Genomic DNA, 26719 nt, shown 5'->3' with positions numbered 1-26719 from the left:
GTGGCAGTTCAATAGGGTTACAGTGTATTACCATTACAAAAAATACACTAATTAATCAGCTGAATGTAGTAACTTGAAACTGCAAAATGATGTTTGGTGGGGTAGTTCTGTTGACATTTAAACATCAGAAGAAAGTAGAATTGTGCTCAATAAAAATAATTGCACAATAGAAACTTTGTAACACAATTAAAACATTTGAAATAATTCATTTCTGTTTTTCCTGAGCTTAATGCAGGAGAACATTCACTCTGTGCTGATTAGTGTTGCTAACTCACAACCAGCAGCCCGCCACAGTGTGACAGAGCAGGTCTCAGCTTGTTTCACACATACTGCTCCCCTGAGGTTGCATCAGTTCATTAAATCACCACCTGCAGCTCCACCTGTCCCCAGACACATGCACACTCTTCCTGTGGAACACACCTGTGCACGTAACGCTTTGTCGCTGTTATTGGTGACTGATGCCATCATCATTTCTATTTTTTTCAGTGTCTATTCTGTTATCCTGCTTCACGAAATAATGAAATATCACACTTTATTAATTCTGACACCAAAGCCCACGACATTTAACACCAGGTAATGTATTTCATGTTTTACGTGCACAGGCATGATTTATCACCAGCCAATCATAATCACCATCCTGTTAGATGATGAGTTTCATTTCCTAATTAACAACACGTTTTTAGAACAGCATGCAGACATTCTTCTTTCCTCCATGTGAGTACAAAATATTTTGCTTTTTTGAAAATGTAAAAGAAAGCCATTGCCTCAATACATTTAGGTCTAAATATGATCAATGACAATAAATGCATAACCAAAGCTAGAAAAATGTACAGCAGCGCATGAAATAAAGAGACTTAAATAAAGACCAGTGTATACAAAGTTTAATTCCCACACATCTAAAATACAATCATGTTCATTAAAATGACCCACATATACAAATAATAATAAAAAAACACTAAGAGCATGTATTAATTCATTGTACCCTATAAATTATATACAAACAGGCAATTCTTGATGAAAATAGTAAATATAAATATGAGACCTGAAACTAGCTGCATATGTAAAACTATCATTCCAACGTAATATACAAAAAAAGAGCAGGGTGTTTCCAAAAGGGATTTTTAACAGTGGGTAAGGGGAAGTGTGTTTTCAGGAGCCACACATCAGACAGTCATCTTTGTTCTCTAAGGAGCACACCATGGCAGCCATGTTTTTCTCTCTGACCTCCTCTTCCTCGCTCTTGCTCGCCTGGGCCTCCCTCAGCTTCTCCTTGTTCAGGGTGAACTGGATGGGGTTGGCGGCAGGCTTCGTCCGCAGGTAGTACATGCCGGTTTTCAGACCCTGCAGAGAGAAGAAGACGGCATTAGGACGTTTGTTTCTTGGCACTGCGATGAGCATTGAGTATTCCCTCAGTCCTGACTTACCAACTGCCATCCGTAGAAGTGCATGCTGGTCAGTTTGCCGTAGTTTGGCTCGGCGATATGGATGTTTAGCGACTGGCTCTGATCGATGTAAGCCCCACGATCTGCTGCCATCTTGATGACTGTCTTCTGGGAGATTTCCCACACAGTTTTATACAGCTGCTTCAGATCAGCAGGGATCTCTTCAATACCCTGCAGACAAGTCAGACAGCATGTTGATCACCAACAAATATTTTAATTATAGGAAGATTTAGAGCAATGATACTGAATAGGATTTCATTCTGAGTGGCTGTTTACCTGGATGGAACCGTTCTGACCAATCAGCTGGTTCTTCATCTCGTCGTTCCACAGTCCTCTCTCTGTGAGGTCCTTCAGCAGGTGAGGGTTCACAATCTGTGGCAGAGGCACAAAAGAAAGTCAGACACAAGGGAGGTCAATTTAAGAGCATGTTTTGATTAGATATTTATGTGGATAAAAAAATATCATTTTAAAATATGTGTGATCACTCATTCATGTACCCATGTTACTGTCATTTCCTGTGTATATTGCCAAAATACCTGACCATTACATTTTTGCAATGCTTTTAGAGTGAAAAGGCTCGCTGACAAAAACTCCAACCGTTCATGTGGGGATATTTCTAGGCACATTTATCAGCATAGTATGTAAAATCCCCAAATCTGTAGCAACGCATGCTCTCAGTGCTGACCTGGAACTCTCCGGAGAGAACCCTGCGGGTGTAGATGTTGCTGGTGTACGCCTCAATAGACTCGTTGTTGCCGAGGATCTGGGCGGTGGAGGCTGTGGGCATGGGAGCCATGAGCAGACTGTTCCTCACCCCGTGCCTGAGGACACATATCTACTTATCACATACTAGTAGATAAGAGAAACACCAACAAGGGAGACATTTAGAAAGACTTACTTGGCAATTTTGGCCTTCAATGATCCCCAGTCACAGAGATCTGTTGGTGTTTTATCCCACATGTCATACTGAAGGATCTGGAGAACAAAGGATCAGAGCTGAGCTGCTGAACTGTATCCTGGGATGGATTGAAGGCAATGTGAAAAGTACTCACCCCCTTGCTGACAGGAGATCCGGCGTAGGTTTCATAGGGGCCGAGCTCCGCTGCCAGCTCACAGCTGGCCTCCAGGGCGGCGTGGTAGATGGTCTCAAAGATGTGGATGTTGAGCAGCTGGGCCTCGGGGCTTTCAAAGGGATAACGCATCAGGATGAAGGCATCAGCCAGACCCTGCACACCGATTCCAATTGGTCTGTGGCGCTTGTTAGACCTCTCCGCCTGCAAACCAGCACAGAGGAGCCACTGGTTACCATGGAGCACATAAGACTGCACAGTGGATAGAGAGGGAACACTGTTTTAAAGCTTACCTCAATCACTGGGTAGTAGTTGATATCAATAATCTTGTTCAGGTTCTTCACAATGACTTTGGTGACAGATGCAAGCTTTTTGAAGTCAAAGCTCTTTTCTGGGGTCACGTACATGTTGAGGGCAATAGATGCCAGGTTACACACTGCAACCTGAGTAGAACACAAGAAGAGAAATTCATATTAAGTTACCTTTAATTTGACTGTGATTCAAGTGTTATATTTGAAATGATTTTAATGTTATAGTAGTTCTGTTAAATCTGCTAATATTTATGTTGATGGGTGCTTTTAAAATGTCTATTGATTGTTATGTGTGAAACTGCTAAAGGACTGCAGAAGGAGATCAAATAATAGCTAAATCCTGCCTCATCAATATATGTTGCATTGTCATGTTGAATAAAGAGGTATAATCACAGAAAGATCACAAGGGAGGACAAGCTGAATGAGCATAAACTAAATATTTAATGTGAATACAGCAGACCTAACAGTTCCTCCCCCCCCTCACCTCATCTTTGCTCGTGTACTCCAGGATCTCCGTGCACAGGTTGCTGGATTTGATGGTGCCCAGATTCTGCTGGTTGCTCTTCCGGTTGCAGGCGTCCTTGTAGAGCATGTATGGTGTCCCGGTTTCTGTCTGAGACTCGATGATGGCGTGCCAAACCTGTTGAGCCTTCACCACACGCTTAGCCCGGCCCTCCTTCTCATAGCTGAGGAGAACACAGACACATGGGACAGGTCAGCAAGGAGAAGTCAGGTGGTTGTTCAGAAGAGAGTTGTGTTGTGTCGCTGGTCTTACCGAGTGTAAAGCTCCTCAAACTTCTCTCCCCAGCACTCCTCTAGCCCGGGAGATTCACCGGGACACATCAGAGACCAGTCCTACGAAAGCAGAAGAGGGGCAATCAGAAATGTTCAAGATATAGCAGGAAGATTAAACCCCACAGCAAACTTACAGTAGTTTTAGACATTTGAAGACATCAACTTGGATTTTGAGATACTGGGGTGAAGTTTTTTTCACAATTTTCACTCATTTTATGAAGGTCAAACTATTAATATCGAAAAAACTATCTGCAGATTAATCACCAATGACAATTATAGTTAGTTGCAGCATAAATTATAGAGTGTATCATTTCATTCAAACTGTGACCTTTGCAGAAAATGAGTCATGGAGGGGATTCCCTCAGATATTCACCTGATTGGCTTCCACTCGCTTCATGAACAGGTCTGGGATCCACATGGCGAAGAACAAGTCTCTGGCCCTCTGCTCCTCTTTGCCCGTGTTCTTCTTCATCTCTAAAAAGTCGAACACATCGAAATGCCACGGCTCCAGGTACACAGCGAAGGCCCCGGGTCTCTGAACAAGGGAACACAGAGAGAGAGAGGTCATTACATTTACTACCAGAGGTGTCTCTACGGCAACAACATCCAGCTCCATTAGTGTGTGTTTGAAATCTTCACCTTGTTGCCTCCCTGGTCTACATAACGTGCTGTGTTGTTGTAGACCCGAAGCATCGGAACCAGCCCATTGGAATTGCCATTAGTCTGCAAAACAAACAAAACAAGAACTACTGTAAGTCATACAATTAAGACACAAGTAAAAGCGTTCTTTTTCAGTTTGATTTGAATACAGAGCTAAAATTATCAATCGATCAACCAAAACAGAATCGGCAAATATTTTGATAGTGAATAAGGATTTTTTTTTTCTGTTTTCAGCCTCTCAAAAATTGACATTTCTCCTATTCTTCCGTATAAATTACATTAACCTAAATATCCTTTGGTTTCGGACTTACAAAAAAATATGTTTATAGGCACAACACTGGAAACTGGTATTGACATTTTATAGACCAAAATATCAAATGCTTAATCTGAATAATAAGCAGCACATTAATAATGAATATAAACCATGAATTTGACTCACCCCAGCGATATAGCTGCCTGTGGCTCTGATGCAGCTCACTGCCAGTCCAATGCCTCCAGCTGATTTGGAGATGAGGGCACACTGCTTCAGAGTGTCGTAAATACCTTCGATGCTGTCATCCTTCATGGTTAGCAAGAAACAACTGCAAAAACAAATTAGATTAGGGAAAGAAGAAAAAAATTGAATGTAGAAAAAAGCATCAGATGTCACTGCTCAGAGTGAATTGGGATCTATAAAGTATATCTTATCTCACCTGGACAGCTGTGGCCGGGTGGTGCCGGCATTGAAGAGAGTCGGGGAGGCATGGGTGAACCACTTCTCTGACAGCAGGTTGTAGGTTTCAATGGCTGCATCCACGTCTCCTTTATGAATCCCGACAGCCACTCTCATTAGCATGTGCTGGGGCCTCTCAGCAACTGCACAAGGAGAGACAATAATTAGCAAATAAACAATAGAAATGATATCCAAACAGCACATAAACATGCTTCTCAAGATGCTCCAGGAAAAGCCATTCTCACCTTTGCCGTTAATCCTCAACAAATACGACCGCTCGAGTGTCTTTTAAAGCAAAAAATACAAATTAGTTTTAGAACTCAATATCTAATTGAGATGTTGAATGTAACGTTTGAATAAAAGTGACCTTAAAGCCAAAGAAGTTGTAGGAGAAGTCTCTGTCGAAGATGATGGCTGAGTTGAGCCGCTGCAAAATATAGAATATTATGTAAAAACACAATGCAATGACTTGACATTTTAAAACATGAAAGAAATGCATCATAAAATATGACTTACTCCCTTATTTTCAAGTACAAGGTCGAGCGTCTCCTTGGAGATCATAGGAGAGTGGCGTTTATTTAACGGGTTCACGTAGTTGTACAGGTCCTCCATCACATCTACACAAGCATAGAGGAAATAAAGTGCAACATCGGTAAGGATAATATAATCACTCTAACAGTATTGTGTGTGCAGCATCCTCATTTGACAATTCCTCAATTAATGTGTATGTATTAAAGGTGTTATTTCATGTTTACAAACACATTTATTATACACACACACAAAAGGTGCATATCTTGCAATAGACAGTGTATTTTTCATGGTAACTTGTACTCACCACTGAACACTTTCTTGGTCTCTTTGTGCAGGTTGGACACTGCAATGCGTGCAGCCAGCAGTGCGTAGTCAGGGTGTTTGGTGGTGAGGGTGGCGGCAGTCTCAGCTGCCAGAGTGTCCAGCTCCACAGTGGTGACTCCACTGTACAGACCCTGGACCACCTTCATCGTAATCTGAGCCTGCACAAATAAACAGATAAAGGGTTGAACGCAATCAACGCATAGTAGATTATCTTTCAATTCAAGTAAAAATCGTCAAACTTTCACATTTCTTTTTAACATTGATATATGCTTTTTACGGTCATAACTTACAGGGTCCACAAATTCAGAGTTGAGCCCATAGCAAAGCTTCTGAATGCGAGAAGTGATTTTATCAAAAGTTATCGCCTCTTCACGTCCATCTGAAAAACAAAAATTAAATTAAACATTGTTTGTAAAACTGTATTTGCCCAATTCCCTCAAAGAATCTAGACATAAGTTTCTTCATCAAAGAAGTTGTAGAATATGACTGGTTCTAAACATTGAAATAGCAGACAAGATAATCAGTCCCATAAATGTAAATTGGACTCGTTCCAATGATCAATTAACTCAGATAAAGCGCGCGCTGAACACCTGTGTAACCAGGGAAACAAAACGTTCTTACTTTGCGCCAACACATATGATGAAAAGACATGTTTATAATAATCCTCTTCATATACATTCCTAATAGTGGACAACGCTATTACTTTAAAAAAAACTTTTTGGACAGGTGTTAGAGAGTAAAACCAGGAAAACGAGCCTGATATTCAAGTTAATATCGTCGTTACTATTGAAAAAAATAAGCTCACACGTTATTCAAATAAAAAACAAAACAGGCAACAAACTTAAAAACTGATACAAATCTTTTGTCAGTTGTTGTCCTTTCATAACTCAAGTCTTTGTTTAAAGTCGACGAGAACCATGCACAAAGAAACATAAGGAAACACACTTTATCTAGGAAATAGGTACAATTTTACATAATTAACAAGGAGGAAAAGATTTGCAGAAGTGCAGTTTTTATTGTGAGTATTAACGTTTCTTACAGTTTACATATTTTTATTTATTTTAAACGTTTTCCAGGACCTCAAATTACCCCCGCGAAACAGTGCATTATCCGATATTATTTGACAGCAAGAACGTTAAAGTGAGCTACTTTACCTCGCTTAATGACGTTCATGTTGGCAACAATGTTTTCCTCTGACAGCAGTTGTTGTGTTTTCAGCTTCGAAACAGATAAGTTATCTGTATTACTGAGATGTTATAGCAGGTTATTAAACAACTGGCATTTGAATCTCAAACTGAGGGCGCCAACCTCCTGCCACTGCCAGCAGTTACAACGCTTTGTGTCAGCGGCTCAGCCAATCCGAGAAGACTCAGTCAGATTTATAAACCAATCAAAAATGCATCATCGCTCATTTTACAACTTCCGGTCTCCGTTTCCGGGCCAAATCCGGCGCGATATTTTCCAAACAACGGGTTAAACACAACATGTAATTATCCTGTCTGATTTCAGCAGCAGGGTTGCTTCATGTTGGCTCTTTGTTGCAATGTACAAATATCCAACAAGGGTTTATATAGAAGGCGTGACTGACTCTCTGTTTGTTGTGCAATGCCTTCCTTACACGATAACTCCGCTGGTGTAATATGCTATTAATACCTGCAATATTAGTCTACTTGCAAGAGTCTACTTTTTTAATGGAACATTTTCACTTTGACTCGTGTAGGCAATGTTTTACATCGTGTGTTATTCGATGGAGTTATTAAAGCTTTACAAATGAGTGACATTCATTGCAATTATCATTACTTTGAGTAGCACTTCTAAAAAAAAGTTGTTCCATTAAAAAAATCGTATAAATACAACGAAATTGATATAATACAGTAAATATTATCATGAATAGTATATTGGTCTTAGAGATATTGATATGCATCTAATTGATCAGTTTACCCCTTTCATTCATATCAAGCTATGGCTTGACCTCAGACTTTACAAACAAATACAGAAAGTCAGGGCTTTACTATTTGATCACATTTTCATAGATTTGACCTACATTAAAAAACAAAACAAACATTTGACCTACATTATCTCCGACTTTTATTTTGAAAGAAACTTAACCAAACATGACCGGAAGTGCCACTCAGGATTGTTGCTAATGCTAATGGCCCGGAACGGTAAAGCAGCACTCCGAAGATGGCCGGGGTGTTTGAGGTGGAGGTTGATGGTGTAGAGCATGACCATGGACTCCCGCATCACGATGAGCCGCACCAGGTGAGAGTTATTGACCCCAGTGACATGTTTTGACAGATAAACAGATGGAGGTGAATGTATTCTGGGGTTCTAGCTGCTAACTCGTAACTCAGTGTTAGCTAGCTACTCATGTTACTCACGGGTTTAGCTTAACATAAGCAGCTTGCTACTGTTTAGACATCTGTTACCAAGCATAGGTATCGTTATGGGGTTTAAATACAAATACATTTCCATTGCATGTCACTAATAGCATTTCGTTATAAAGGCAGTGCCATCTCCCTAACAGCATTAAGCTATGCTAAGCTATCTAGCCGGCTAACGTTTATATCATGTAGTTGCTTTCATCTGGTAAAAGAAGCTAACACGCCTTTTAAGAATAATTATATTGGCATTTATAACGCATAACACATTTCCACACCCATACGTTCAGAGAACTCTACACATAAAGATGATGTGGCTCATTAGGTCAAAGGTCAAGTATATGGCCTTTTCTGTGCTAAGGTGCAAGATGTGTATCAGTGTCAAGCCACAGGGAAGCATCCAATCCACTTCCTGTGGGATTTCAATCATCTGGTCAAACCAAACCTGGATGTCAAGCTGAAAACAGGTGTTAGCTTTTACAGGTGTAATTACAGGTGTGGTGTCATTACTCATGCAGACGCAGAACACCATCACGGCTGCCATCACAATAGGCTGGCAAAATACACTGAAGATCCTTGTGTTTGCTTCACTGATGATTAATGTTTCTGAATGGAAATCTGTAACATTTAGACTTGATGTGCCATGATGGCTATTTGTCTCTGCTTATTATTATATCAAGTGGTAAGAAACAATAAAAAGGCTCAAATGTATTCATCTGCTGAGCAAAACATATTACGAATAAAATATATTGTTTTTATCCCGGGGGGAATTGGATTTCGTAACAGTCACTCAATTACACTGTCAGCCTTCATTCATTTTTTGGCAGATATTAAGCTCAAAAACAAGAGAACACTTCATCAGTTATTGCTGCTGGCTGTTCATTTCAGTCATGGTTAAGTAGCTTAACAAGCCCAACAACTTGGGAGGGACTATAATCACTAAACAAACTTGGACTTGCACTTTAATAACCTCACGCTTGTTAGATATAGTTATTCGGCCTTGACACGCATTGCTGCACAATTGGTTGTTTTATCTGCTCTGTAATTGATATGCGTGTAAGATTTGGAAGTTTAAAGTCAACTGGGTGAGAGTTGATGTACAAAACAGTGATTTGGTGCTACTATAATTACAGTTTCTGTGTTGAAATGTGATTCATTCAGTGCTCTCCGCTAAAGCAAACTACAGTTTTATTTTCTCCTTGTGATTTGAGGTGTATCATTTTCTGTGATTTTTGTTATCAGTTTGTTTACCTTAGTTGATACAATGTCAACAGTATTGGTCATAATTAGTCTTTTTCCTTTCTTTAGTTGGATTTGTCCAAGCTTTCACCAGAAGAGAAGTGGAGGTTAGTGTTTTGGACACACTTTTAATTTTAATGCATTTATTTTTGCAATGTATATAATATGAACTGCACTTGGATAGAAGGACCACTTATCGGTTAAACACAAATTCAGCCAGTTTGCACTGACTAAAATGCAGAGTTACTCTTGCAAGCATTTTTATGAATAATACACAATGTTTTTGGTATAGAAAACAACTTCAGACATTATAATTAAAAATTAAAAATAGTAAGATAAGAGTTCTTTACACCCACTATTGACATATTAAAAACTTATCAGAAATGCTGCAGTTTACAGTGACTGCCATAAGGCGATGCTATTGTGCAGGGCTGTGATATGCACCTTTACGGGCACACCTATCCTGAGTTTGTTATGACTACAACTAACACTGTGGCTCCCAGCTACGTAACATCAGTTGAGTATGTTGTATTATCTTTCCACAGGGTGGAGCATGCAAGAATGCACGCCAAACACGAAGGTCATGCGGCCATGCACGCCGAGATGGTGCTTATCCTCATCGTCACCCTCGTCGTCGCACAGCTAGTCCTCGTGCAGTGGAAACAGAGACATTCAAAGTCATACAATGTAAGACACGGACTGTGAGCTGGGCGTGTGTGTGTGTGCGTTTGCATTGATGGGGAAGGGGCAAATAAGATAATAAGTACTAGCATAGAGTTTCCCTCACAAGCATATGGCAACACATGGTGCATCATACAGTATATATCCATCAATACTTGTTCTCTCAATGAAGGAGGCATATGGTATTTCCCTTCCTTACACAGTGTCTCATGCTGGTTACTGTTTCTCCCTGGCGTTCATGCCTCCTCTAACGTCTGCCCTCTGCTCCCTTGTAGCTGGTGACTCTGTTCCAGATGTGGGTAGTTCCTCTCTACTTCACCACAAAACTTCACTGGTGGAGGTTCCTGAGCACGTGGTTCATCTTCTCCGTCATCACAGCGTACATCTCTTTCCGTGCCACTCGCAAGCCCCTGGCCTGCACCACACCCAGGTATAATAACCCTCATACACACATAATCAAACCCTTTCAATTAAAATGCCTTGCTGTTATGCGGAATTAACTGTTTGTGATACTGACCAAGGTTTTAATGGTTTTGCTTTTTCTTGTTGACCTTTTTTCACAATTTGATTGCTTATTCTGGTTTTCTTTTATTTACTTAATTACATTTTTTATTTGTAAGGGTCAGCTATAACATCTCATAAGTATTTAGTTACATATAAAAACAATGACATGGTTGGCTTAGTGTGTAGGAAAACTGTGTAGAAATTGCGGCAGAGTGCCATCTCCTGGGAGGTCAAGGTGCTTACATTTCTCTGCTTTAATGTCACAAGAAGTAATGGGAATTCATGCTGTTCCTTTTTTAATGATAGTGATATAATATAGCTAAAAAAGACTAAACTGGAGAGAATTTACTCTAATTTTTATTTAGATTTTTAGCCAGACCATAATCTTCAAGTTTCTTAAAGATATTGTTTTTATTTTGTGTCAACATTACTAATAATATTTCTAATATAAAATATCATTTTTCGTTTTAGTGCTTCAGTTTTATTTTATTATTACATCCCTGACTCTGGCATACACTGACAGAAAAGTCCTTGTCTTTGGTTTGGCAGGTTGGTGTATAAGTGGTTCCTCCTTCTCTACAAGATCAGCTATGGCACAGGAATAGCCGGCTACACTGTGGTCATGTTTACACTTTTTGGTATCAACCTTATATTCAGGTATGTATTGTTAGTTTCATATCTTTTCAGTGGTGCTAAATGAATCCTAATATTGTATTTCACTGGATATGTACTTACACAGTTAAAAATAACTCAAAACGATAGGCTGCTATTGACAGGAGCTGTCATATTTTTTTCAATTTTTTAGGATGTTTGAAGTTCAGCTTCTTCTGGTTCTCTGTTCGACATGTAGCATTTAGTTTTGTCTTTTTTAATACCTTTTTTGATCATAACAATATCCACCAGTCATCTGAGTTACTAATTGCTCTTCCGTTTTGTCTTTTTCGAAGACCCCATTTACACGGGAACGTTTGCATTTACGCACCGTATGCGTTTTCCAAAAAGTCTTCCGTTCACACGCATTCGATTCATTTAACGTGTCCGTTCACACGAGACCGCTCGACCCGCTGGAAACGCTGTAGTACATATGCCGGGCCTGTAAGTGGCGCTGCTGCCGCCACAAAATACACCAAAAGCAGCGAAGAAGACCCCGGAGCATGGTTGCCATGGTTGCCCTTCTGTTTATTCTCCGCAGTGGATTTAGCAACATGTAGTTCATGTAATTCTCCATGTCCACTTGTTGCTGATGGTTGTGGTAGAGGAGCTGTAGATTTTGCACTAACATCTGTAGCATGGTCGAGCTGTAGATTTTGCACTAACATCTGTAGCATGGTCAGTAGCAGTAGCACTAGCAGTAGCTACTGACCATGCTACAGCAGTGAGTAGCAGAGGTGGGGAGAGGCGGGGCTATGGCTTCATCTATCGGGAAATGATCGTATAGGGCGTACACACGGAGCCGTTTGACCCCCCAGAGTGTTCCGTCCGCATATCTATCCACCTTGGGACCCGTTATCGTTTGCGGGGTCCGTTCCCGCCGTTCCGTTACGGCCTCGTGTGAACGAACGGGCTATACGTGAGAGAAACTATGTGGATACAACCCGTTTCGTCCTCATGTAAACAGGGTCTAAGTCTTTTATGAGCTGACCCTGTGGTTGGTTGCATTTCATTTTGTGCATTGAAGCCCTACAAGAATTCAGCACGCAGAAGGATGATTTAATTTGACTGATTTAGGCAGGAACAAGAGCAAATAACTCTCTTTTGACTGCCTGCTTCATGGTGTTTACATAATCCATAGCTGGCCTCAGGTGTTTGTGTACAAAGGTTACCTGTGGTTGTGTGAGAAGTCGCGTAAAACATGTGATACCCTTTTATTAAAAACATTTCCTCTGTAACAAAATGACATACACACGTGGGTAGTTCTCTCAGATACTTCCCTGTAGGCAATGACAAAGATCTATTCTGTCTGTTTGTAAAGGTCAGAGAAATTATAGTTTGTCTGCTTCTTACGCACATGAAGTGGAAGTTGCTAATTTTAGCTGAGTATAAAACAGGAAAATGTCCTATAGTAGTTAACCCACATGAGCAGGGTGGTCCAGGCATTTTTTAATGAGGGCCACATACAGAAATACATACAAAGGGATGGGCCACTCACTAGAGGTGAGGTATATTGCCTCATAAGTTAAGTTATAAGTTAGCTAAATCAATCAAATGTAAAACAATTATGCTTGATACTTGAATATGCTTTAAAGGTCCCATGTTTTGGCCATTTCTACTGATCATAATTCCATTGTTGAAGTCTACTAGAATAGATTTACATTGTTCAATGTTCCAAAATCACATTGGTTTCTCATACAGCATCTCTGTATAGTATGTTTTCACTCTCTGTCCTAAACGGCTTGTTGGAGCTCCTGCCCCCCCCCCTCCCTATGGGCTCTGATTGGTCAGCTCGCACACTCTGTTCTGATTGGTCAACCACCGTTACAGTTGGACATCAGTGTTTGTGTTACAATGGGGTATGTTAGCAACCAGAAAATGACACCAGTAATGACAAACAGATGAGAATGCTGCGTGGGGTCTGGGTGCCGTGTTGGCGGGACGTTGCGGGGCTCACTGCTCCGCCCTTTGAGGCTCGAGGAGCGGACAGTGTGAGGTGGATTACTGGTGTCGTTTCCTGGTTGCTGCGTGGGGTCTGCGTGCCATGTTAGCGGGACATGGCGGAGCTCAGCATGAGCTCCGCCATGTGGTCTTGCGGTCTCGTGCTGGCATGGCACTTAGTCTATATCCAGCATCCAGGGAAACACAGCGGGAAATCCACCTGCATTAGAGCCTCTAAATTAACAAAGGTTTTTTCTATGTAACTAATGAGCAGCAAAGAACCTTCAATAATATGAATTGGACATTAATGTAGCGAGGCTGCGACATGACACGCTAATTAACTTTCAGACATTTCTCACATTATTTTCTTAACTGACAGTTTCTTAAATAAATGGAAAATGTAACGTATGCCTACTTATTTAAAGCTGTACATTTAAAACGTGTTTCCGGGTACAGCTGATCATTAGAATTATTCTAGCCCATATGTTTTGTACTTCTTTTTTTTAATGAATTGAATTAAAGCTAACGTTGAACCCCTCCTGAGCCGTGATGCAGTGCCTTCTCTCTGCAGGATAAAGCCAGAGGACGCGATGGACTTTGGCGTCTCACTACTATTCTACGGTCTGTACTACGGGGTCCTGGGGAGGGACTTTGCAGAGATGTGTGCAGACTTCATGGCTTCCACTGTTGGGGTACGTAGACAGACTGTAGGCCCCAAGCTGTGGGGGTAACAACTGTAAACTGAAGCGGTGGTTCCCAACCGGAGGTACGGGGACCCCTAAGGGTACTTGAGGGGTTTGCAGGGGGAGTAGAAGGATTAGGGATTGCAATATATTTCCACACAATAAAACATTTAAAAATCTATTTTCATAGCCCTTGTGTCCCGCCCCCAGAACTATCGAAACTTATGAAAGACAAGCAAGCTCAGGTGTCTCTTAAAAGCTCAAGTCTTAACAAAAGATGTTGAAACTGCTAGAAGTGAGTCTTAATATTATTATTTTTTCACTGACAATAAGTGCAAGTTTAAATACATTTGTATTCAGGGTTATACAAGTGAATTTCATCTAAGGAGCAGTTGGGTTAAATACGATTACTAAGGGTTTACACAAGGAAAAATGCAGGTGTATCATCACAGAGTGAGGGGGTTCTTATAGAATAGAGACCAGCTCAAGGGGTATACGAGGAACCACTGAGCTAAAGTATCACCTCTTTCTCTCTTTTGTTTTCCAGTACTACAGTGCATCTGGCATGCCAACCAAGCACCTCTCTGACAATATCTGTGCAGTGTGTGGGCAGCCCATCCTCGTAGATGTCAGCGAGGAGGGGATTATCGAGAACACGTACAGATTATCCTGCAACCATGTGTATCCTTCCTCATGAGAATCGGACATATTGTCATGCAGCTATATGTTTTATCAGCGAAAGAGATGTCGATCTGCACGATGGGGTATTCCATGTCTATAAAAAGGTTTAGTCATGGTACATTTTGTGACAGAACTTTATTGTGTACGCAAAAGGGAATTAGTTAACCTGACCTTTATGTCTTACTGTGGATGTTATGAGTCTGTTCATCTGAATGCGTATTACTTCCCCCATTGTTATCTTGTGCAGCTTCCACTGTAAACAACACAACTTTACAGATTAGTGGAGGATGCTGTGAATTAAATCATAGAGCCATAACGTTAATCTGCACGATGATATTATTGGCTGGTGCTTCCATAATGTTTTTGGCAGATGTGCAAAAAAAACTTACAATATCGTACACTGCCATTTGTATAATGGAACGTTTATTTATATATTTCATGTTTGATATATTTTGTGACGGTGGTTTTATTTTTTTTTATAGTCATTTTAACTTTTATCCCTTTGAGTTTACTGTGGAAAATGTGTGGTTATCTTACACGGTTACTGCCAATGGTGACAGCAAATTGTTCAGCTGCAAAAGATGATAGAACGCGATTCATTCGGCATCAACATAATACTGTTAATGCAAACATTTAAATAAATGTATTCCCTCAAAAGTAGACTTGGAGATCCACACGAAAAATCCACAATTGTTGGTTTCTACTAATTATATGGATATCTCTCTTTTTTTTGTCATACACATTTAGTGAAATAATATTGTGCCCAGGTTCAGAAAGTATCCAACAAATAGAAATATGGAATACAATATCAAAGATTGTTTTACAAAAAGAAAGAAAATAACTTTATAGTTGCGTCTTGTATTTTACCACTGTAACATTAGTGCCTTGCCTGCCAGTTAAATGTATTAACCTTTAGTGGGTAACTATATGTATTTTACTTTAAACTGTATTTAAGGTAAAGTAACATGACTGTTTCCTAGAACTGTTTTTGGTTTTTCAACAATATTGACCCAACAGGTGAATGCACAGTGGCTACAAATATAATACATTTCATATTTCAACAATACGGTTCTTTTGTTAGTAATGACATTTTGAGCCAGTGTTTGAACCGACCCTCACATATTTCAGTGCCGAGCCTTAACTCCACATCCAGATTCCATGAGTTCTGCATAAGAGGATGGTGTATCGTCGGAAAGAAGCAGATGTGTCCGTACTGCAAAGAGAAGGTGGATCTGAAGAGGATGTTCAGCAACCCGTATCCTTTTTAAAGTTCTTTATACATGTTGGCTTTCCCTGTTGTTCTTCTGTGCTGCATTATTCAAAATTGTATTTTGTGTATATATCGTTACAAGTTAATTATAGATATCATTAACAGTACAGTAATATCCACATTCAGACTGTATAAAAGATTAAAAAAGTGAAAGTAGGGCCTGAAATCTAAATTGGGTGTTTTCACAGCAGACATTCCAAGACGTGTTTCTAGTAACTGCGGGGGAACTTTTGAAGGCAAAGTTTAGTTGCATTTTTCAGACAGTTCATTAAAGGCGTGGTGAAATGAGATGTGAAACATTCATAGGTTATATATATTAAGTTCCTGTTCCTGTTCCTTTTTTTAGTTCACAGTTGACACTAAAGATGACTGTATCTCTTTTACAGAAACTGAAAGTGGTTTCTACCGCCTCTTAATCTGTGTTTTAACCGCTTTAATTGGCATCCATTCATTAGCCATTGTGGATTGCTGTTCAAGTTTTTTTTCCTTAACCCATTTTCCTTTTAGCTGGGAGAGGCCACATGTCATGTATGGACAACTTTTGGACTGGCTTCGGTACTTGGTGGCGTGGCAGCCTGTTATCATTGGATTTGTGCAAGGCATCAACTACGTCCTGGGTCTGGAGTGACCTGCGATGCAGAAAGGGACAAAACACGCCACACGGAGATGATATGCACTGGCTCAAAAGACTGAGGGCCTAACATTGAACTAAAACACCAATAAAAGTGTCTATACTTTTTGTGTATATATTTATAGGCACATATTGTCTGTATTTACAGTTTATTTGAATTTTATTGGTAAATCTCAATTTGGATGTCAGTCAGTTTCCCAGGATTTGTTTCACACAGCGTTACACTTGATAATTGTTCGGTGCATCTTTCAGTATGGCCTAGTAAAGCGGTTCTAAAAATCATTAGAGGGGTGCTTTTTACTAATTTATGTCTTAAGTGTTTGTTTATTCTTAGTAAAAAGATCCTGCTGGAGTTTGACTTTGTCCTCATGTCTGATGGCTATCACACATGAGTAATAAAGATTAAATGGAAACACAAGTAATATATAATTCCTCCCTCTGTCTCCAAAGTGCACATACACACATTTATGTAATCATTTGTCTAGCCTTTTAACTCTGAGTCATTATTTTGAAACTCAGTGACATGAGTACGTTTCATAAGTACAGCCTCATGCATCATATGACAGAAAGTACCGTCATTGTGGGGAAAAAAATCTGAAACGGAGGATTCCTCACTCAGGAGGAGATGAGATGAAACTGGATGTTACAGGATTTCAAAATGACCTTACTGTCTTTATGGATATCCATACCAACGGGGAAAAACAGTCATATTTTCTTTGACCTCCGGCCTTTGTACAGTATTTCTTCACTGGGTTTGAATTTGAATTTGAGGAAGTCACTTTTTTCGTTGACAAAGTTACCTTTTTTTTACTTAAAGGGTCCCCAAACTTACTACAAATAAAAAGATATCACTTGTAGAGTTATCCAACCATACTGATTTGTTACAGCTGTTTTCTTTGGAACTACTTTCTAGCAAAGAAATAGTGTTTTTTATGTGGTTGACTGATATCACAAAGCTGAATTAAAAACCAACTGCATTGCTCAACACCACTAGTTAAGAGGGAAAATATAGATTTTCTTTATTTCAGTGATTTTTGTATCTGCTCTGAAAATGCAGCCACCTACGAAGCACAAACCAAAGCTATGATACGGGTCAATAAATGTACTCAAGACATTGCCTCTTTTTTTTTTTTATTCACAGAAAGGGAATGAATGCAAAGAAATATAACAGGCCTTTGATTTAGTGATATTACTGTCATCAGTGTGTGTACTGGTGTAGAAGTCGTTATCAATGCATCCTTCAGGTTTGTTTTAAAGCTGAGTCATTTACCCCTGGATGTATTATTTGGACAATTAATATCACAAGACCTAGAATTGTGAATTAGTCAAGTTAATTTATGTAACCAGTGTGTGTCAACAAACCGGCAGTAAAGCGTGGGCTGTTTCTGAGGAAATCCCCATGTACCACATGTACACGCATTGGGTTTTTACTAGGATTAGGGAAGTGAATTATGCTGTTGGGTATATATATAGTACTCCCAAACCGCAGTCAATACACAAACGACCTAACTGAAGGAGTCGATATGAAGCTGTCATCCGCTGTCAAAGGTATGATTACTTAGAGTTACCAACATCAGTCCTTTTCAGTGTATTATGGCATTGGTTGAATATGTTGTGTCTTTTCAACAGCTCTGGGTTCACTGTGTCTGCTACTTGTAGATGGATTTCCAGGTACAGTATATTTGATGGTTGATATTAAAAGTCTTATTAATATGTGGTTATGTTTTTGTGCTGACATAAATGTGATCTTCAGTTTCTCAGGATGAACATCCAAAGATCATTGGGCCACATCATGTCAAAATAAAAGCTCATCCTGGTATGTTAACACAAAAGACCTGCAAATGTTGGGTATTTTCTATGATGATTGCTTTCAAAGATATTGAAGTGACTGTTATTTTGTATATATTGATTGTTGTGTTTTTTATCTTAATGTGTGCATATGTGTAAATGTGTCTGTTGATTGTGTATATAGGATATACATATTCTATACATATTTGTATACATATCTGTGTATTGTATTTTTGTATTCGGGATTGTTGGAAACGTCATTTCGATCTCTCTGTACACACAAACTGAAAGATTGACATTAAAGTTGACTTTGACTTAAAGGGATCCCTTATTATTATTGAAGCTTTACTCTTGTTGTGTATGACTGGATGTATTCTGACTTACAGGTGAGAAGCTGTTTCTTCACTGTGAAGCGTTTGCCAATTGTACAGATGTGACACTTATCTACTGGCTCGTCAATGGCTCGTTCCCTGAAGACCTGCTCAGCAGTGGCAGAATAGTAGAATCAGAGGAGTGAGTATTATAAGCTTTGGTGGAAATGACCACATCACAGGGTACAACATTGAAGGGGACTTATGTCGTTAATTATTGATTTAATATCCTGAATCCAACCTCTTGCTGAGCTCTAATGACAGTGTTTGTTTTAGATCGTCTTTAGATGATGGTACGATCCTCCAGAGGAGTTTGCTGTTGAGGAGCGTCACGTCAGAAGACCTCAAATCCACCTTCACCTGTGTCGTGACGAACGATGTCGGAACGACCCGAAAGCGTATCGTTTTAACAGATAGTAAAGATTGTAACGTAGGTAGGAAGAGAAAACACTGAATGTCACTAGTTAAAAGTGGTTTTCTGTGAGCCATGTTTTACTTGAGAACAATTTCATATTTCAGCTTCCACTTGTCTGTCATTGAACTATTCTGTTTTATACTGTTGGGTAGGAAAAATGCCAAAGAAAGGTTGGATGAAGAAATGTATAAAGTTTAGGGTGCATTCAGTTCCACAGTAACTTACTTTGATGGCTTTGAATAGTGTTCAAATGTCAGAGTGAAACTAGAATATACTTCCATTCTTCTCATTTCAATTTGACGCAGCTTTTTGAGGATCATCCTCATATTGAAACATTTTATGTGGAACTGACTTCACCCAAAATAAGTGTCATTTATACGTTACCTCACAAAGATACAATCTACTGACTGCAGATTATATTAAATATTTAAACACTTCTATATTTCTTATCCATGTTTGTGTAACATTTCAGTATTTGTTGTGTTTGTTTGCAATAAGCCAGTTTAAATGTGCATACTTTGAAACCATATCAAAATACTTTCCATAAAGTTGAAAATAAATAAATTCACTCACAAACTCAAGATGACCGTGATTTATGGTGGTTTCCTTAGAAATGTATTGTTCATTTTAGCAATTATTTCAAACAGATAACTTTCTTAGCAATGGGTATCACTGTTAGAACATACACTGAAATCAACCCTCCATATGTGGTAGTGATAAGAGGAATACATTTATAGCACAGATGCTTTTTACTTCAGCTCTTCAATGTGATTACTGCATTTCAGACCAAAACACAAATGTAAGCAGCCAATAAGCAACATCAATTAATCAACCATGCTGCACTGCAAAATAACTCCTTTTTAAAATTATACAAGTCAATTATTGCTTAGGTGAATAGTCACGGATTCCATGATATAGTGTTAATAATGCAGTTAAAAAAAGACACATCAAGACCAAGGCAGGAACACAAGCAAGAAGTTGTAATGTCAATGAAAAACTAGAAAACAAGAAATGTAAAAAATAAGGCCCCTTATCATCTTTCACTTTCATTAATGAAATTCAGAAGTGGCAGAGAGTATATAGATATAGAGAATTGTCTGTCACAGGATGAAATCAAGGCATTTTTCGAAAGAAACCAGTCCTTCTGCGACCGGTACTGACAGCTCCTGAAAGAGAAGTTCACCAACTACTGTCTGCCGCACATGTCTTTGAACTGTCTTCCATCTTGATGCTGCCTCTGAGGCTCAGACACCCAGCTCCTCCAGGCAGCACTTCAAGTTGCCGATCCTGTTCGGGTGCTGATTTTCTTTGATCCTCTTCTTGATCAAGGCAGCAGCGTCCTCAGCGACTGTCTGCCACTTTGGAGAAGGTGTGCAGAATGGTTGGAGAAGGTCCAGGTTGGCTTTAAGAGTTGTTCCGAGCAGGAATCGCAGGAAAATGTCCAGTTTGCCGTCGTCGTACTGCAGGCTTTTGTCCACAGCGGTCTTGTACATCTCCATTGGCTTCTGCCCCTTGAAATACCCCTTGAACTTTTCTTTCAGCGGCGGCTCAAACAAGTTCTTCCCCTGGTTTCTGAAGGAGAGAAACACATAGAGGGCAGCCAGGTACTCCTGCATGGTGGGGTGGATAAAGCTGAGGACTTTCTCATGACAGAAGAGATGAGGCTTTGTCACAAACACCATGCACAGGCCGCTGTTATTCACTGCTTCCTCATTGTCCAGTTCATGTTCTTCCCATTCGTACCTGTTGAGCTTGAGCATGTCTTTTTCCAGCATGTTGTAGGCCAACTTTCCAAGTACCATGAGGAAGTCTCCCTTTTTATCTGAGTCCCAAGGTGAAGCTCCTAATGTGCGGCGCTGACCTATGAGTGTTAACAGCAGCTTTGTGTACATGTAGGTGATGCTTCTGGGCAGCTGGGCCTGTAATCCCTGTTCCTTAAATATGCGCTGGTACTCATCAGCCACCAGGGAGCAAAACAAAGGCAGGTGGCACATGATGCGGAGGGTTTTGGAGGAGTGGGTATACTCAATAACTCGATCTGCTTGATCTGGGTTCGGAAATCTATTTTTGAAGTACTCATCCTTTTCAGGGTCGCTGAAACCACGCAGTTCAATCTCATCGTGAGACGTATCGTAAGGAATGCAGCTCCTTAATCTGGGCCGGGTAAAGACCAGGTATATGCCGCGGTGCAGCAGCCTCGCTCTGAGCATGTTGACCACGATCGTGTTCAGGTTGGAGATCTCTGTGTGGTCAGTGAGAAGCGAAGTGTCTTGAAAGTCAAACGACTCTCTGTACTCCTCAAGACCGTCAAAGATAAGCATAACTCTACACTCATCGCAGGTATAATCATAATCCCTGAGTTTTTTGGTTTCCGGGTAGAGTGTTTGTATTATTTGCAACAGCGAGACCTCAGAACCCTTGAACTTGTTGAGTTCTCTGAACGGCAAAGGAAAGATAAAGGTCACATGTTTGTGGGACCGCCCTTCAATCCAATCGAGGATTAACTTCTTGATCGCCATAGACTTCCCTGACCCTGCAACTCCTGTGATCAGCGCAATCTTTAAGTTGGTCTTCTCCAGCCTTTCAGCGCTTATGAGATCCTTAATAGAAAGCTGTTCCACTGGTTTACTGCTGTTGGTGTCCAGCGTGGCTATGGTCCTGACCTCATGTTCAACATTTGGGCCATTATTAGCTATTGAGGTTATGTCCAGTTTAGCGAAGAAATTGTCAAGGGGCCCTCTCTCTCCGTGCACGGCTGAATCATCATCAATTTCTCCGTATGTCTTCTTCAGAGTCTTGCACAACTCGTAACGTACTTCATCTGAAAAATGATAAATGTGAATGGAAATATGCAAGATTCTCACATTTCTTTCAAACTGAAAAATGGACTGGGAAGACTTTAAAGGGGACATATCATAAGCACATGAAGATGGGGTACCTTAAAACCCACATACTATGAAAAAAGACAACCCTGTCAGTGTTCTGTATGTTTATCAGAAAATATAAGATTCAACCAGCGATTCAGATTTGGTTACTATCCTTATGTCAAATGCAGGTTTATTAGATTGTACCCACAACGGCTAAAGAACTACCTTTGGAAAACCATATTTTTAGCACAAGCGAATCAGAGCGTTCTTTTTCTGAAGGGGGGCTTAAAGATAAGGGTGTTTTCAGAAAGAGTATTAACCTAAAAATGAGAATGATATGTCCCTTTTAATTTAATTTGACTTTGACTATTACTTCTTTTGCCTTGTCTCCATATTTTGCTGTTGATTCTGTTGTTAAATTGACTGTAAAGAGAGATTAAGACACATAGGCCTGCTTACTTCTGAGGCACAAAGACTGGAGACATTTGACCAGCCTTCTTTCCTTAATACTCTCAAGAAGTGTCTTGGTGATCTGCAGTGATACCTCCAGGTTGTAACACTCCAGCAACCGATCCACAAGGTCCACCAAGTCCAGGCTTTGGGGAGGAGTGTTGAATGACTGTGGGTAACGCTTCCAAAGCAATACCTTGAAAAGCAAGATGCGGTCTTCGGACAGCTCCTGGAGGATTTCACAAATAGCCTGATTCCAAATGAAGGGTTAAATTCAATGATGTGGTTTTCAACTCAATGTTTTTTATTTAAATTATTTAAAGTTCAAATAGAAATGCAAACTAACCTTGAAAGTGAAATCCACGGTCAGAGCAGGATGCTTGAACTCATTTGTGTTGTGCTTTAACACAGGTGTGTCAGAAACCTCTGTGGCAGTTTCATCTTTGTTTTTCACCCTGGTTAAAGCCAGTGTAGAGACAGAGTATTATAGTGTTTGTTTATCACACCGGCTAACACATGTTAGTGCCTTGCAATGGTGGTTTTTCTTACTTGGGAATTATCTTTTCACAATCGTCGCTGTCCAATGAGTAGCAGCTGGAGTAAGAATCTGCTCTTCTCAGCTGGAGCCTAAAAGCAAGACAACAAGAAGGTGTAAACTTTATTCAATGTAACTACCAAATGTCATGAGAGTATTCCAGCCATTAAAAAAAGAGAGAAAAGGAACAAGGTGGGGTGTATCTTGAGGTGCCCAGCTGCTTCCAGGTTAATCGTGATCAATGCACAATTTAATAGACTGAGTACTTTGTCTTGTTTGTACCTTGTGGGGGATCCTTCTTCGCCGTCCATGTTGCTTAAATTCTCTTCACTTGTCATTGATCCGTAGCTCAGAGCTGGAGAAAATGCCTGCTCTACATATTGCCTGGGCAAAATGACAGTTTGTTAATTGCCTAGTAGCCACATAACAAGCAATCACACTCTTCCATAATACATGTCAGATAAGCAGCTCATGTGAAACCTTTTCCTCAAGCAGCACCGAGAACATAAAAGTCTGGAGAATTTGAGTTGGGGAAAAGGTTTTATTTATTATTATTGGCTTTGTATAGATTGTGCTAAGCCTATGAATATGTATCTTTTGAGAGTTGAGTGGCGTTGCTAACACTGAGACAAATCTTATATTTCCTTTATTAACATAGAGCAAAATACACAGACAGGTATAGATCACCCACTCAACCCTGTAATAAGAAACTCAGATGGCTCAATATAGCTATAAATGTTTTTTTGTTTGTTTTTTAACGCTCTAGGTTTTTCTAAAATATTGTATATATATATATGTATATTTAATGAGATACAGTTAACACATTGAATTAAGGGTTGGGTATATTACACCCAACTGGATTAGATAAGATGGAGCAAGATAAGTCAAATTCTTCATTCAGTCCATGAGGGGAACCGCAGATCTTCCCATTATCCTTGCTGCTACACAAAATGATTAAATATTGGTTTGACTTGTTCACAGAAAAAAACCAATAAGATAAGGCTAGATGTTGTTTATATGTTTTAGATTTGAAATAGTCCTTATAACATAACTTCACAGTATGACTACCCTACATTGAGAGGAAGGATCTTTAGGGCTCATAAGTGAAAAATCTCAGTACCAGTGGCTGGTGTCCATTGGAGTCTGATCCAGGTGGAGTGAACGTCTTCTCTCAGGGATGTAGAAGAGGCCCTCATCCTCATCAGACTCACGCCGCCGCCGTCGTCCTCTACCAGACACGGCCTCCCCTATGGAAGAGCTGTCTGACAGCGAGTCCATCTCCTCCATCGCCGCCATATAACTATAGTCCATCTTGTCATAGAAAGGGTCAGCCAACGACTAACATGTTTCCCAGGGTTGGTCTCTAGGCAGTAATGTGTCTGTACCTGCAGAAGAACAAACATGGGAAATAAGATCATAAGATAAGATCATTTCTCAAATTCTCTATCAGGGCATAGAGGTTTCCACCAGACCCGATTTTCAGGTTTCTCCAGTTGGACTCTGTTTCGCATGTGTGTGCAGTATGCCAAGATAATGCATTACCTTGAAGAAAAAAAACATTAAATGCAAGGTTACAGAAATGTCCATTTATTTTTATTGTATTCAAATTCACATGGCATTGATGGCAATGAAAGATGTAGTATAATAATTTAGATTCTACTCAATGGTAGATACAGAATACAAATTAAATCATTTCAAAAGCAACAACAATGTAATAACCTAGCTTCATAGTATTATTTAAAGATCATATTATTTAACAGCGTTAAACAGGGTTGTTTAACCTGCCTCAAGACTACACGGTTTCCTCCCCATATTAACCTAGAGGTGCAGTAATGGGAAGCTAAATTAAAAAGTTACACGTGTGTGACTGTGAGCCTCTGGGTCGCTCGAGAGATCACGTCACCATATGTCAAAAACTGTAGCTGCATTAATGTTCAGTCGGACGAACTATCAACCTTTATACATCCAAGCTGTTAACAGAAACAACTGTAGCAGCTTTAGCTAGCATAAATGCTATTTCATGGTATTTTAACTGCACTCTTCGGTCTTGACTTCTCATGTTGATATATCAGTGGCATAGTGTCTGTCCTTCTGCCTCTTTCTCCTAAAGTCTTTAGTGAACATGATGTAATCTAATTCCAAAATCCCTTTTGATCCAACGTCAGCTAGTTAGTTAAACTTGAAGTTAAGTTAACGTTAAGTACTTTGATTCGGGAATGAAAATACGTACGAATAAAGGAAGTGAGTTTTACGTACAATTATAACATTACATTTACTATCGGAAAACACGTAAATATCAAAGCATGTGTAATTATATAAAAACATTATTGTTACTTACTAAGTATTGCAACTAATGAACGTTAACTCACCTTTGGTACAGTCGAATCTTCAGGAAGTCAAAGTTTCTTCTTCTCGCCTGAACTATCGCGTGAGTAGCAAAGCATTACAAAGCAGTCTCTGCCATCTAGAGGCCGGAAGTGTGAACAACATGCAGCCTGTTTGAACAACTTGAGTACATTACCACAGCAAGATGTGCTGTTACGTAGTGATGGCGAGATGAAGCTTTTATGAAGCTTTGAAGCTTTGGGTTCATCTCATGAGGCTTCATCATGGGCTTCATCTGAACACAAACCCCCCTGTTGGTCAAAGTGTGTAAAACAGGCAGATTTGACATCTGTGTGCTGTATCTCATACCGAGTTCCCAATGAGTAAAGCCTTAAAATAACTCTAAACACAACGAACATAAAATCATATTTTCATGTTAACAATATTGTATTTATTCCAGTTTAATGATTGTGATTGAAAAGCCTAAGGAGGCATGGTAAACATTGAAAAGAGGGATTTGTATTCCTTAATCATATTCGTAAACGTAACCATGTTATAGCCTGAGAAAGGCTTAACCATATCAAATAATACATTATTAACTACATTATCTCAATTAGCTGTAGCTTTTATAAACAAAAAAAATACGTATCGACCAGTCATTGAACCAGGGACCCTACGGTTGTGAGACAACCGCTTTCCACTTTGAGCCACAGCACACACACTGGATCCGACTGAAAACTGAATAGTATTTATTCCTGTATTTATTCTAGTTTTTATTCCTACATTTATTTATGCTTTTATTTATTTATACTTATGACATGTTCCGACCTCTATATAAGTGAGGGTCTGAGCTCTAATTCCATCGTTTCACCAGGCCCGGGTACAGGAGGGGTAATATCGTTCTTATTATACATGGGTAATATGAGGCTGAGCGTTGTGGTTCAAGCCGTTCAACCGCACTTTCTGAAGCAGTCACGTGGTATTGAGGGGCAGCGAGGCTTCGTTTGTCATCGGTGACGTCACTGGCCCAAAACGATACAAGCCTCGATACAAGCTTCACAAAAAGCTTCGGGGATTACTCGACACACGCTCCAAAGCCTCGGCGTAATACGTAACATCACTACTGTTACGGCAATAGGCCTTTTGCTTTCTTTTGATATGTAAGACATGTAGTTATCTCACAATAGGAAAGGGGCAGGTGAACAATGATTTACTTTTAAATTATTTTCGAATTGTATCCATATAAATACTAAAAACATGTGTGAAAACAGAGGTTGCACAGCTGGCCCACATCAGGCTTTCATTAGCAAAAGAGCTTGAACCACAACACGTTACAGGGATTTAGTAATGCACTCCTACAGTATAACACTTCAGCTTGAAAAAACCTTTTGAAAAAATGATCAAATGCAGTTGAACCAGAGATATTGTCAACTTTATTCTATGCTTTCATAGTAATAGCCA

At 39.8% G+C, this 26719-nt stretch overlaps 4 protein-coding genes across 6 annotated transcripts; 2 read left to right on the top strand and 2 right to left on the bottom strand.

The window, feature by feature from the left end:
* Positions 1-866: 866 nt before the first annotated feature.
* On the bottom strand, positions 867-7153 carry LOC117499531 (ribonucleoside-diphosphate reductase large subunit-like). The gene is made up of 19 exons (XM_034151967.1): positions 7000-7153; positions 6136-6224; positions 5826-6003; positions 5507-5607; positions 5358-5417; positions 5236-5275; positions 4971-5133; positions 4718-4859; positions 4258-4341; positions 3992-4153; positions 3599-3678; positions 3308-3509; positions 2806-2955; positions 2495-2716; positions 2341-2417; positions 2128-2263; positions 1719-1814; positions 1425-1613; positions 867-1341 (listed from the first exon to the last, which is right to left on the bottom strand). The coding sequence occupies exons 1-19, from the start codon at positions 7016-7018 to the stop codon at positions 1150-1152; spliced, it is 2382 nt and encodes a 793-aa protein (XP_034007858.1). The 5' UTR covers positions 7019-7153; the 3' UTR covers positions 867-1149.
* An 804-nt stretch (positions 7154-7957) lies between these two features.
* On the top strand, positions 7958-16928 carry rnf121 (ring finger protein 121). The gene is made up of 9 exons (XM_034112611.1): positions 7958-8107; positions 9535-9572; positions 10011-10152; positions 10422-10576; positions 11200-11307; positions 13814-13934; positions 14473-14606; positions 15760-15861; positions 16384-16928. The coding sequence occupies exons 1-9, from the start codon at positions 8030-8032 to the stop codon at positions 16502-16504; spliced, it is 999 nt and encodes a 332-aa protein (XP_033968502.1). The 5' UTR covers positions 7958-8029; the 3' UTR covers positions 16505-16928.
* Positions 16929-17706: 778 nt separating this feature from the next.
* On the top strand, positions 17707-19662 carry LOC117468476 (interleukin-1 receptor type 2-like). Its single transcript, XM_034112623.1, has 5 exons — positions 17707-18055; positions 18137-18178; positions 18261-18323; positions 18682-18808; positions 18943-19662. Exons 1-5 carry the CDS (start codon positions 17959-17961, stop codon positions 19118-19120), a joined length of 507 nt encoding a protein of 168 aa, XP_033968514.1. The 5' UTR covers positions 17707-17958; the 3' UTR covers positions 19121-19662.
* nlrc3l1 (NLR family, CARD domain containing 3-like 1) lies at positions 19659-25360 on the bottom strand. Of its 3 annotated transcripts, XM_034153472.1 has the most exons (8): positions 25303-25327; positions 24406-24475; positions 24054-24318; positions 23216-23317; positions 22948-23025; positions 22745-22853; positions 22408-22648; positions 19659-21902 (listed from the first exon to the last, which is right to left on the bottom strand). In XM_034153472.1, the coding sequence occupies exons 3-8, from the start codon at positions 24242-24244 to the stop codon at positions 20326-20328; spliced, it is 2298 nt and encodes a 765-aa protein (XP_034009363.1). In that variant the 5' UTR covers positions 24245-24318; positions 24406-24475; positions 25303-25327; the 3' UTR covers positions 19659-20325. The 3 variants fall into 3 exon arrangements, with proteins under 3 accessions (XP_034009363.1, XP_034009355.1, XP_034009346.1); XM_034153464.1 differs by lacking the exon at positions 24406-24475 and having other exon boundaries at positions 25303-25360; XM_034153455.1 differs by having other exon boundaries at positions 24054-24475; positions 25303-25354.
* Between the last annotated feature and the right edge of the window lie 1359 nt (positions 25361-26719).

Source organism: Trematomus bernacchii, unplaced genomic scaffold (genome assembly GCF_902827165.1).
Source record: "Trematomus bernacchii unplaced genomic scaffold, fTreBer1.1, whole genome shotgun sequence".
In the NCBI taxonomy this organism is placed as follows: domain Eukaryota; kingdom Metazoa; phylum Chordata; class Actinopteri; order Perciformes; family Nototheniidae; genus Trematomus; species Trematomus bernacchii.
This window is presented reverse-complemented; position numbering and strand designations above follow the sequence as displayed.

Coding starts and splice junctions, on each gene's coding strand:
- LOC117499531 (XM_034151967.1), bottom strand. Junction 4,342..4,717: donor CAGGCAGCTATATCGCTGGG/GTGAGTCAAATT, acceptor TTTGTTTTGCAG/ACTAATGGCAATTCCAATGG. Junction 2,418..2,494: donor GATCTCCTGTCAGCAAGGGG/GTGAGTACTTTT, acceptor TTTGTTCTCCAG/ATCCTTCAGTATGACATGTG.
- rnf121 (XM_034112611.1), top strand. CDS start 8,030: ATGGCCGGGGTGTTTGAGGTGGAGGTTGATGGTGTAGAGCATGACCAT. Junction 11,308..13,813: donor GGTATCAACCTTATATTCAG/GTATGTATTGTT, acceptor TTCTCTCTGCAG/GATAAAGCCAGAGGACGCGA. Junction 13,935..14,472: donor TCATGGCTTCCACTGTTGGG/GTACGTAGACAG, acceptor TTTGTTTTCCAG/TACTACAGTGCATCTGGCAT.
- LOC117468476 (XM_034112623.1), top strand. CDS start 17,959: ATGCTGTTGGGTATATATATAGTACTCCCAAACCGCAGTCAATACACA. Junction 18,056..18,136: donor GCTGTCATCCGCTGTCAAAG/GTATGATTACTT, acceptor TCTTTTCAACAG/CTCTGGGTTCACTGTGTCTG. Junction 18,324..18,681: donor CAAAATAAAAGCTCATCCTG/GTATGTTAACAC, acceptor TCTGACTTACAG/GTGAGAAGCTGTTTCTTCAC.
- nlrc3l1 (XM_034153464.1), bottom strand. CDS start 24,244: ATGGACTATAGTTATATGGCGGCGATGGAGGAGATGGACTCGCTGTCA. Junction 23,318..24,053: donor CCAATGGACACCAGCCACTG/GTACTGAGATTT, acceptor CATTTTGCCCAG/GCAATATGTAGAGCAGGCAT. Junction 21,903..22,407: donor CCAGTCTTTGTGCCTCAGAA/GTAAGCAGGCCT, acceptor ATCATTTTTCAG/ATGAAGTACGTTACGAGTTG.